Source organism: Ambystoma mexicanum, chromosome 4p, assembly GCF_040938575.1.
Source record: "Ambystoma mexicanum isolate Mex_15411 chromosome 4p, UKY_AmexF1_1, whole genome shotgun sequence".
Lineage (NCBI taxonomy): Eukaryota > Metazoa > Chordata > Amphibia > Caudata > Ambystomatidae > Ambystoma > Ambystoma mexicanum.
The window spans coordinates 411,456,623-411,468,743 of record NC_090927.1 but is presented as its reverse complement, the minus strand read 5'-3'; the positions used below and the strand labels follow the sequence as shown (position 1 = coordinate 411,468,743).

Here is a 12,121-nt window from a genome sequence, read left to right as displayed (position 1 = left end):
AGTGGCTGAAGGAGGGTCAGCAAGCACAGACGGAGAGGGGAGGAGTGAGGAGACAGGATGTCCTGTTTTTTTTAGATTAAGTAAGAGGCAAGGGCATTGCAAAGAGCTTGGGAGGCAACAGGAGGGGTAGAGACTGCAGCAGGGTTGGCCAGCTCCTTGCAGATTTTAAAGACTTCGGCTGAGTTGTTCAATGCTGCGGAGACACAGGCTTGAATGTGGACTCTCTTCTTGATGAGGACAGAGTCAGTATTGCTTTTAGAGCAGGCGACAGGCCAGTTTGTCAAAGGATGAACAAGAAGCCCTCCATTTCCTCTCAGCCGCCCTACACTTACGTTTAAATGTAGCTAGGTCAGAGTCATACCAGGAATTGCACTTGGCTTTGGACTTCAAACAGATCCTCATGACAGGGGCAAGATCATCAAGAGTATGAGAAATAGAAGAGTAGAGCAGAGACAGGGCTGTGTCAGGAAGTGAGTCAGCCAGAGGTGGATGGGCCCCGGGGGGGAGAGAAGGTGGTGGTACAAGCCTCAACTGAAACACACTTCATGGGCCGGATGTTCGAGAAGGTAGGTGGCAATGTTGGGGTATGCTTGGCTTGGGGGAAGAGAGGGAGAGATGAGAGGAGAGGAGGGAATTATCGCTCCAGAAGAGAGTAGTGGTCATATGGATGGAGAGGGGGAGGTCAGAGGAGATCAAGGCATTGAGTGTGTGCCCTGCAGATTGAGTCTGGCCGGAGGGGAGGATGGACAGGGAGAGGTAGTCATAGAGGTCACAGAAGAGCTCAGTCATTGCTTACCTCAACTACTCTTTTTGAATAAGTAAAAATAAGATAACAGGAAAAATAGGAAAAAACAGGAAACATAGGAGCTCATTGTTTTAAAAGTAGTAATTATGTGTTGACATACACCAAGGCAGCCACCAAATTTTCGCTATTTGCAAAGTACATTACAAATGGGCAGGACAAAAGGCGGCATTACAGCTGCCTTTTGCCCTGTACTTGCCCTGCACTTTGGCACTCCGCCGTGCAAAGTGAGTTCTTGCATGCCAGGCAGCATTTACTTTTAATGTGAGCATGCATGTCGGACAAAGATTAATTGTAATTGTACACGCTCCATGCCATACAATGGATCCATTTGGGGTCCGCCTGCTTTATGCATTTGCTCTCCGGCATTTGCACTGGCATGAAGGTCCATGCCAGCAAAAATACTGGAGCATTTGCATGGCAGAGAGGAAAAGAGGTGGCTAGAACGTTCCACCCCCTCCTCTCCGCCATACAAATGATTGAATGATTTATGCCTGCCAATTACGTTACAGCTCATAGGAACATGAGCTCCATTGTGTTAATGCATGTAATGATTTAAACAAAACAAATACAGATATCAAAAACACTTCCTAGCAAATCACAGGCAACAGCAGACAGAAAGTGATCCCATTGATAACACAGCCGCAGGCGGGTTTAGGAAACGGAGATCCAAACAATAACCATTCTTGCAGGACACTTTACTAGGTTTTAAAAATGGTGCCACTTGAATTCACAACAGTGCCAGTTTGCTTTTCCCAAGCAAGCAGCCGCTTGCCACCGATTTTGCCCACCATGTCAAGCAAGAACCTGACGCCATCCACGAGCAGAAAAGTGGTGAATTGCTCACTCGAAATCATTTGGTATGTTACAAGGATTAATTGTGGGTTTAATGGTAAACCTGAAAAAATCGAATATAAGAAGCGCGAAATGTGCACACGGTGGGAAATTAGGAAATGTCTGCTCCAAATAAGAATATACACGTTGTAGACCAGGACTGTTTGCAGAGCAAATAGGTTTTTGTACATTCTGATGGAAGCATGAGAAACTGGCGCCAATCAGCTTTTTATGTTTAGTACATTTCAAAAGGAACAATGCAACTGGTACACTTGCACATTAAAACTCAGTAGAAATCTTAACATTTCAGACGGATGCAGGCATTTAAAAAGCAATTAAAACCTGCTTCAAATCACTTAGATTCGCCACTCCAGGAAACTCAAATGCAGCCAAGCAGCAGCATTATTACTGTATAATTTACTTATGTAAAGCGATAATACCTGCTCTCTTCTCCTTCTGCTAAAAAATGGGAGGTTCATAATCCGTAATAATCCTCTTCTTTTCGCTGCCTGTTAAACAAAAGTATATCATGCCTTTTAATGTTAACAACAACCACCTACAGTTCGGCTCTTTAGTTTTTTCATATTTTAGCAAAGCACACACTTCACCAAATCCATTAAATCGGGAGAAGCATCGAAGTGTAAATTATTAAACACGATATTTGATTGAGATCCCCCAGGTACAACATAAGCTTTTCAATAAAATAACAAATCTCCCAGAGACAGGCGAAATAAAGCAAATAGCCATAATTTTTTTCTTTGAGTGTGTATATCTTGAGAATATTAATTTAATTTAAACTCAATAACAAATTGTGTTTAAAAAAACGTGGTTGATATTTGAAACAATCTGTAATGAAGCTATAATAACGTATTCTGCTGGCTTCGCTGGACGTCTCAGGCTCAAATAATAGGCCAGAGCGGATAGAGGGCCTTAAAGGTAGGTCCTGGTGACTTTACCAGGCCGGTGAAGCCTGCAGAACACGTTATTGCTATTAGCTAGCACCGCAAATAGAAATTGGAAAAAAAAGAAAAAACCGCCTCCGCTGCTTTGTACGCACCAAAGGCTCTGTAGAGTCAGAATTGCCATGGAACTAGAAGTCGGGGCTCCACTTGTAGCCCCTCTTCCCTTTCCATGGCTTGAACAGGAAGCCAAGGGGACAGTGCGGCCCAGGAGTAGGAGTAGGAGCCCTTCACCGGTAAGGAGTGTGGGATGGAGGTGTTCAGGGGCTGGATTTGGGGCAGTTGGCAGGTGTGACGAATCCCAAGATGTCTTCACTTTTCTCAGAGAGGGAGCATCTTCCCATGAGGCCAGGTTGGTGAGGCTGCTAACCCAATAGTCGCCCTGGGGGTGGTGAACAGCGGGAGGATCTCATAGAGAGACTCCCCCTCTGGGGACAAAGGAGAACATCATGGGTGAACGCAGTATTCTAACCCTCCACTCACCCTATACACACCTCCCAAACCCACAAACCTCAGTACCCTGCCCCAGAGTTCCATATGGGTTTGCAGGGCTGAAATCCTAACTCCTACTGAGACAAGGAAGAGTAGGGACTACCCAGAAGAGATATACTTAACAGGTACTGGCCGCAAGTGTTCCTGGAGGGCTTTGCAGGAGGGGAGCCATGTCAACTGCCCAGAAAAAGGGAAACTGAGCAGCCCGAGAACAGGAGACGCTGGACAACAGCAGATGCCACCAACGAGAGCCCGGTGAAGCAGAGAGGCAGAGTCTAGCCCCAGGAAGCCTCCGGCAAGGTACAGAGTACTGCAATAAAAAGGGCGGTACGGAAAAGCCAGAGGGGCCACAGGGATAGTCACCAGGTGGATGAAGTCGCTCCCTCAAGGCATATTATCAAGCAGGTGGCTACAAGCTCACGGGAGGGGTAGAAGGGTATAAAGGTGGCAAGAGAGACATAACGGGGGTAGCTGACACCCCAATAAACACAGAAGAAGGGTGTAGGACCCTAACTGTTACAAAGAGGCAAGTCATCTTCCTCGTGGCAGTACTTGACAGGAGAGTGAACTAAGTCTGTCAAATTGAAATTGTGCTAATTTTCACGGGAGCCATGAAAACGGCAAATTCACATGTCTGACATACAACCACTCGCAACTGTTAGAAAAAGAGTTTCTAGGTGTACAAGACCTGCAGATTGCCATTTCTCTTGCCAGTGATTCCGTTGTGGAGCACACTCACTCCCGTTTCATGCCCATTCTCTTCACTTTGGGTGTATGTCTGACTATCTGGCTTAGGGGCCCTTCAGGTTTGGATCTTTGGACACCCTGGTGTTCACGTTGTGAGCTTGCTGCCTGAAATATTCTGTCCCTGCCCCATAATTCTGTGAGGTGCCTTACTGTGCATAAAGCACTGTGATAGTAAACAAGTGTGTACTAGTCTTATAGTAACACTCAAGGCATAGTAACCTAACTTAAAAGAAGGTATCAGATTTTCGGTGAATACAGGAGGACACATATGGCCCTTTTCTCTCTACCTACTCCGTTTGTGGTGCATCCACGTCTCATGGTATATTTTCTTACTATAGATGGCTACGTATTCCTTACTATACTTTGATTGCCCACTAATGCACCTTCCTGTCTTAGTGTTAACTAATATGAAGTCTGATGGAACAAATCCTTAATTATAACCTTTTTGACATCAAGGCGCAAGGCTTTTCAAATTGCACGTACTGGTTTGATCACGCTGTTCCTCTTTTTTTTTTCAGAGTTCTATGTCATTTTGGCAGCCACAGAATTAACATTCTGGAGTTAGTCCAGGAGAACAATGTTTAGAGATACCCGTGCAAATAAGCCACTGGACAAGCCCAGGTGCTCTGAAACTACTCTGGTCGTGATTTGGGACGGTATAAAAGCATATTAAAGTACCATAACAAATCTGTCATTGATTTAAGCCTGATAAACCATTTTTTATTTTTGCTAAATTAAGTCTCGCTTATCCTATCCTTTTCCGCTCAAAGCATTTTCAGTTTCACTCGAACTTTTGCGAACATGAGATGTATGCAGAGACTGTACCATGAGAGTACGTTTTTTAAACGTAGGTCGCACGGTTCGCCAATAGTCATTAATTGCATAGTAGAAGGAAGAATATTTTGCATTTATGAGCATTTAATTTTTCAATTGAAACAATCTCAGGGAAATAAGCACTGATTGATGTCATATTGTTTTTCTGAGTTGCTAACAGTTTGCATCTACTTAAATAAATGGGACTATATTGAAGTCCTTCGTTTTATTAATGTCCATGCGAAAAGAGCTATCTATGCTTTAATGTACTTCACTCTGTTTGCGATCACCTCTTTTTTTCATTCAAGGTCCTAGAGTACAAGCCCCTAATCATCAGTTATAACTAACTTCCCCACCTGACTGCTGAAGGCGACGATCATACGGTCTAGCGTGAATCCCACCAACGACGAGGGGGCACACAAATGAAAAGTAAGCCCAGAATGAATGAAAAGCTACTTACTATGCCAGTACTCTCTTCATAACTAGTCACAGGTTTATAGTGGGGTGCTCCTGATAAGACTCTCCAGGCCGATATCCCATGGCACGCAGCTTTAGACACAGCTTCACTTGTCTCGCAACCCCCAACGAGCAAAAGCCTAAACAGAACAAAAACATATGCAATGGCATGAGTACAAACATTCAGCTAAATCAAGTGTAATAAGATGTAAACTGGCATAGTTTAGAAATGATATAAGATCTCGCTGTAGTGCAGCTTTTACGATTTGCATCATCTTTTGGCGCTACAGCTCCTGCGAGAAAACTGATGGGGATAGGAATGAGGCTTATCATGTGCAACTGTTTTAGAAATACATATACTATGCGTTGAATCTTGTTCATACTCTACAAGCCTTTTGGTTTCTGCAACTTTGTTCATAGATGATGTGTCCCTTGCAGGACACTGTTCCGAAGAGGCAGGGAGAAAGCGAGTGACAAAAGGAAAGGAAGAGGGGTTTTGGAGAAAGGAAGCAAAGAAGGTCATACCTAACTGTGCTCCTGTGTTAGTTTCGGCATGTGTGTCCTTTTCCCTGACCTGGGGACCACAACAATCTGTCGTCCAGGAGGACACAATCCTGCATAAGAGGATACCTGTTCCCCACCCCCACACAGTCCGTGCCATCTCTGGCACCTCCAGTCCTGATACCCAGCCGCACCCTTAAGTGCTTTTGCGCCACTCCTGGTATCTTCATCATTCCAGGAGGCTTCCGCCAACTCTGGTGTCTCCATCGTCCATGGGGCATCCGCCCTCACAGTGATCCAAACAGTTGTACTTGCCTGGCAAAGGGTGCATCCCACCTTCAACAGCCCATGCCCGTCGCCAGTGTCTCGACTAAAAGGGGAGCCCTGTGGAGCAAGGAAGGACCCTCTGGGCCAAGAGTCTGTTAAGCTCGCCGGTCCTGAAAGCAACGGCTCCTCCGCTGCCTCGATCTGAGGCTGAGAAAATAAATACATGACAAACCGCAGAGAGTACAGCCGTGACCCAGGCCTTCTCCAGACTGCCTCAGGCGGCAGCTGCCTCCAGACCTCAACTCCAGGATACACAACATAGAGCAGAATACAGGTAACAAGCGGTTCCTACTGGCTGGCACCAACAATGGAGAAAAAAAAATATAAAAAGAAAAGGAAAACTTACTGCTAACCGGATGAGAAAGTCTCCTAATGGCAATTGAAGCTCAGACCATAGCAGTATAAAGGAAGCCAAAGAACACACCCAAGAGCAGGTGAGCAGAGTGCAAATGCGTGATCAGTAATGTCAATTATGTTAATAGAATAGAAATCTAAACACACAAATTATATGTGTAGGCAGATACTTCGTTATGCGATTTCAAGTATGAGAACAGGGAATTAAAACCAGTTCTTTGTTGTGTTGTTGACCCATTACAGATGCTGACAGAAGAGAGAGCCCACCAGAGACGGTGGATGAAGGCCACTACGTAGATATCTCGCCCTGTGAGACATGAAAGCAGGAGGATGATAGAATTCTGAAACAATACATTATATGGTTTGATAGTGTACAAAAATTATGTGCACATTGGTCTTAAATAGAGTGAAAGAGGAATGAAACATGTTGGATATAGAATGGAAGGAGAGAGAATGGTTGTGAAATAGGGTAAATGTGAAACAATTCAATTGAAAACAGTATGTTTTAAATTGTAGGGTGGTGGTTTCTCAATAAGATACCATCACCAAACACTAATGTTAACCCCACAGATATATAATGGTATGCTGTTATTTATGATGGTTGTAATTTTTGACAATGAGAGCAATTAAAATGATCTAACCTGAAAAAATACATGAGAGAAGTCAAATGATTGAGCTTGTGGTTAATGCAAACGTATAAGATGTATATAGGAACTATTAAATAATAATGGTTCAATGAAATGAGGTGCATGTCACGCATGAAGAATCATGCTATATAAGGATTGACAACACAAGACCGGTGGAATACTTTATAATAAGCATCCCCCCATACAACAGCCCATGCCCGTCGCCGGTGCCTCTACTACCAGGGGAGCCCGGCGGAGCAAGGAAGGACCATCTGGGCGGAGAGTCTGTCAAGCTTGCCGGTCCTGAAGCCACCGGCTCCTCTGCTGTCTCGATCTGAGGCTGAGAAAATAAATAGATGTTTAACCGCAGAGAGTACAGCCGTTACCCAGTCCTTCTCCAGACTGACTTAGGTGGCAGCTGACTCCAGACCACAACTCCAGGCTACACAAAATAGAGCAGAATACAGGAAATAAGTGGTTCCTACTGGCTGGCACCAAGATTGGAAAAGAAATAATAAAAGGAAAAGGAAAACTGACTGCACAAGGGTCCTAACCCCTGACAACACCCCACTGAAGCATACAGGAAGGAGGTGCACATCCCAAAAGTGCTCTGAAAGTGCACAGAGCATTGTTCCTAATGAAGCCAGCCCTAGATCGAGGCTCAAGGCGGTGTGAGGGGTCAGAAATGTGAGGCAGACAACTTTGTGAACGTTTTTCAACAAATGCCATTTAATTAAATTAGAAGGGTTGGAAGAACGCCTCAATTTCCTTACCCCGACAAGGATTTCCCTGCCTAAAATAAACTAAAGGAAACACTCTAACAAAGGATATCTGTCCCTCACATTTATACATACAATAAATAAATAATGTAAGGCATAGCAGTTCAAAGAGAACACAACAAGTATAAGAATTGAGTTTGTAATGTAACAAGTCTCTCCTTATAACAAAGTTCTAACACAGTTCTTTGCAACTTCAACTTGTTAACAGAAAGTCTTAACACCTCAATGATTTAACAAAGAAAAGTGGAAGGTTCTTTTCTCCTCTTTGCACAAGATTAAGATTTATCTTTATCCTCTAAAAAATAATTAAACCTTTTTTCAGTTCATAAATAGCAACAGTGATTGTGTTGGTCAGGATGATTTGCCATAACTAAGGAGTTCTGAAGAATTAGAATTCCTTTGCAGCAGCTTTTACAAAGTTATTTCTTCAGCACCTTAAACAACAAAGTCTCTCTGTCAGCACCACTTCATAGCACTTTGACAACTTCCATACCGAGCCTACTACCACAGTTCACACCTGGTTTACTCCCATACTAGGCCTACTCCTCCAAAGGAGTGTCATCTGGGTATACGCCCCTGCCGAACAGTGTTTCACAACAAGTGCTTCTGTGGTTAAGATCAACTGAGATGAGGTTCACAACAGATTCACATAATTCATCATTTTGCAGCTTCAAACTTTTAACACCTTTTCAGGGAAAACAAGATTTGCATTGGTGTTCTTTAATATTCTTCTGCAAATAATGCTCATCGCCTTCTGAATAACTCTTTCCAGAAGGGCAGCTGTTTGTCACTCTTTTTTCCCCACTCCCCAAGTAATAACACACTGACATGGATAGGGTCTTATACGGGTTCTCCCTTGGCTTTGAAAATGTGAGCTTATACCAACTTTGCTATATGCTGTACCAAGTAAGGGCAACAAGTTTGACAATTTATGGATCTATCATCAGCCCCCTTTTTTCCTTTGGCAACATCTGTTCGATTTGAATTGCCTTAATTTTAGTCTTTCTTGGCTTGGGCAATGGTTGTGTGCAATAGTTCTCATTAATATTGCCCCATCGGGTTGCTCAATACTCCACAAACTCAAAGGTTTAAAGTTACAGTCATTTGGTTTTGTAAAATGTGGCTTTCACTGCTTTTTAATAGTTCAGTATGGAACAAGTTACTTACCTGTAACTGTTGTTCTCCAGCATGGGTCTGGCATGGATTCACATGCTCATGAATATTCCCCGTCAGGCTGGGAATCCTCGGTAAAGAAAAAAACAGTATCAGTTTCGTTTCTGATCTGTCTTTCGTAGTAGTAACCAATCACTGATCTCTGCGTCATACTGACCACAGCCAATGACTGCCCTCTACCTAAGCCCCGCCTCTGGCAGCCATCTTCAGATTTGGTAGCACGTGAAGTGGCAGTATGACCAAGTGAAGAGCCGCAGAGGGGTAGGCGGGAGGGTTCGCATGTGAATCCATGCCAGACCCATGCTGGAGAACAACAGTTACAGGTAAGTAACTTGTTCCTTCTCCAGCATGGGGTCTGGCATGGATTCACATGCTCATGAATAAAGAATACATAGCAGTACACACATGCACAACCACGAGAGGTGGCAAAGGCTCAACATTAAGCATTACATCAAACTCAACATTAAGCAAATCTTACCTCCTCGCCAGGCTCACCTTAGGCGAACAGGTTGCGCAGCACTGCTTGGCCGACACTGGACTCCTCCCTGGAATCCCGATCGATGCAGTAGAATTTCGTGAAGGTGTGCGTCGACCTCCACGTAGCAGCCCTGCAGATTTCCAGCAAGGGCACACCAGATAGGAACCCCGTGGTAGCTGCGATCGCTCTGGTGGAATGAGCTCTCGGACGGCCAGGCAGCGGTCGGTTTGCCAACCGATGACAGTACATGATACAGCCGGAGAGCCATCTGGAAATGGAAGCCTTCGAGAGAGCCTTCCCCTGATTGACAGGTCCAAAATTCACAAAGAGTTGTGACGTCTTCCGAAAACACTTTGTGCGGTCCACGAAGAACTTCAGCGCTCTAGCCACATCCAGCGAGTGCAAAGTCCTTTCAGCCGGCGACGAAGGTGACGGGAAGAAAACAGGCAACACCACGGGTTCGTTGAGGTGGAAGTCCGACGGCACCTTGGGCATGAAGGAGGGGTGCGTCCTGAGCACTACCCTCGTGTCGTGAAAAGTCAAGTACGGGGCCTTGCAGGAAAGGGCCTGGATCTCTCCCACCCGTCGTGCGGAGGTGATGGCCACAAGAAACGCTGTTTTCCACGACAAGAACTTCAGCGGAGCCGAGTGCAGAGGCTCGAACGGAGGTCCCATGAGCTTGGTCAGCACCACGTTGAGCTCCCACGCCGGGGCCGGAGCCTTCACTGGCGGGAACGATCTGAACAGTCCTTTCATGAACTCTTTCACCAGACGATGAGACCACAAAGACGTCCGCCCCGTGGTTCTGGTGTATCGGGAGATCGCAGCAAGATGAATCTTGATGGACGCGTGCGCCAGTCCAGCCTTGGCCAGCGTCAGTAGGTACGGCAGTACTTGGGGAGCCGTAATCCGTAGAGGGTTAATCTTCTGTGCGTGGCACCAGACAGAGAACCTCTTCCATTTGTGTCCGTAGCATTTAAGAGTCGAGGACGCCCTGGCCTTTGCAAGAACCTCTCTGAAGTCGGCCGGTATGTCGTATCCTCCAAACTCTAACGCTGCAGGAGCCAGGCCTGCAAGTTCAGCGACTTCGGGTCGTGATGGAGGATGGCGCCTCCTTCCCTGGAGAGAAGATTCGCGTCCCCTGGCAGCTTGATTGACGGGGACGCTGACAAGTCCAGAAGGTCCGGGAACCATATCTGCCTCGGCCACGCAGGTGCGACGAGGATCATCCTGCACCGTGACCTCTTGAGCTGGTTGATGAGCCGGATCAGCAATGGCAATGGAGGGAACGCGTATAGAAACAGGCCCTCCCAGGGGAACGAGAAAGCATCGCCCATGCTCCTCGGCTGGGGAAACCTGCTGGCGAACCTCCGGCACTTGGAGTTCGTCGCCGTCGCAAACAGATCGATCTGGGGTGTGCCCCACCGTCGGAAGAGGCGGTCCACTAGATCCTGTCGTAGTTCCCACTCGTGGCACGAGCGCAGCTCCCTGCTGAGTGAGTCGGCGATGGTGTTTTTTATCCCTGCCAGATGAAACGGCACCAGAAACATAACCTGGGCGACGGCCCAATGCCACAGATCCTGCGCCTCCCTGGACAGGGCTGGGGACCTGGTTCCGCCCCGTTTCCTGATGTAGAACATGGTGGTGGTGTTGTCGGTGAAGATCCTCACCACCTTGCCCTTGAGGGACGGAAGGAAGGACCTGAGGGCCCAAAACACTGCACGGAGCTCCAGGACGTTGATATGGAGGGACTTCTCCGTCGGGAGCCAAAGGCCTCTCGCGTGCAGATTTTCGGTGTGCGCTCCCCACCCTTCCAGGGAGGCATCCGTGGTCACTGTCTCCTGATGGCCGGGGGTCTGGAAGTCCATGCCCGCCATCAGATGCGTGCGGGTCCCCCACCACCGGATCGCTCGTCGGAAACTCTCGTCGAGTGTGATCCTCTCCTCGAAGCTGCCCGTCGTCTGGATCCAGCGCGCGTCCAGGAACTCCTGCAACAGGCGCATCCGGAGCCTGCACAGGGGGATGAGGTAAATGCAAGAAGACATCATTCCGAGGAGGGACTTGATGGACCTCACTCTGGCCGCGTCCGCAACCAGCATCCGCTGCACCTTGCCCAAAATGGCCCTCGTCCTTTCCTCCGACGGATAGGCCAGAAGCGACACTGTGTCGAGCTTCGCTCCCAGAAACAGTGCGTCTTGCGCGGGCACCAGGTGGGACTTGGCGTAGTTTATGGAGAATCCCAGGTCCGTGAGAAGTTGGACGGTCCTTGCCCTGTGCTCCACGGCGAGCTCCTTCGTCTTCGCTCGGATGAGCCAGTCGTCCAGGTAGGGGTAGACGTGGATCCCCTCTCGGCGCAGCTGCGCCGCCACCGGTGCGAGGCACTTGGTGAACACCCTGGGTGCCGACCTCAGTCCAAAGGGAAGGGCTCTGAACTGATAGTGACGCCCTTGGACCACGAACCTGAGAAACTTTCGGTGTCCCTTTAGGATGGGAATATGGAAGTAGGCATCCTCCAAATCCAACGACGACAGGAAATCGCCCTCCTCCAGCTGACCCAGGACGTGTTCGAGGGTGACCATTCGGAACTTCTGTGCCTTGATGAATTTGTTCAGTCGTCGTAGGTCCAGGATGGGACGCCATCCTCCCGTCTTCTTCTTCACGAGGAAGTATCTTGAGTAAACCCCGGAGCCCCGAAGCCTCTTTGGGACGAGTTCGATGGCGCCCTTCCTGAGCATCGCCTTTACCTCCAAGAGACGTTGAGGGACGTGATGTTCTTTCCT

The 12,121-nt window shown here is 47.3% G+C and overlaps 1 protein-coding gene across 3 annotated transcripts in view; it reads right to left on the bottom strand.

Annotated features, from left to right (window-relative positions):
- The window catches only part of NBAS (NBAS subunit of NRZ tethering complex), a 3,456,930-nt gene that overhangs the window by 2,959,516 nt on the left and 485,293 nt on the right, over window positions 1-12,121 (bottom strand). For all 3 annotated transcript variants that reach the window (XM_069605942.1, XM_069605943.1, XM_069605944.1), the window contains exons 10-11: window positions 5,108-5,243; window positions 2,077-2,145 (exon numbers count right to left, since the gene is read on the bottom strand). In XM_069605942.1, the coding sequence (XP_069462043.1) occupies window positions 2,077-2,145; window positions 5,108-5,243 (205 nt within the window). The remainder of the gene's footprint in view (window positions 1-2,076; window positions 2,146-5,107; window positions 5,244-12,121) is intronic.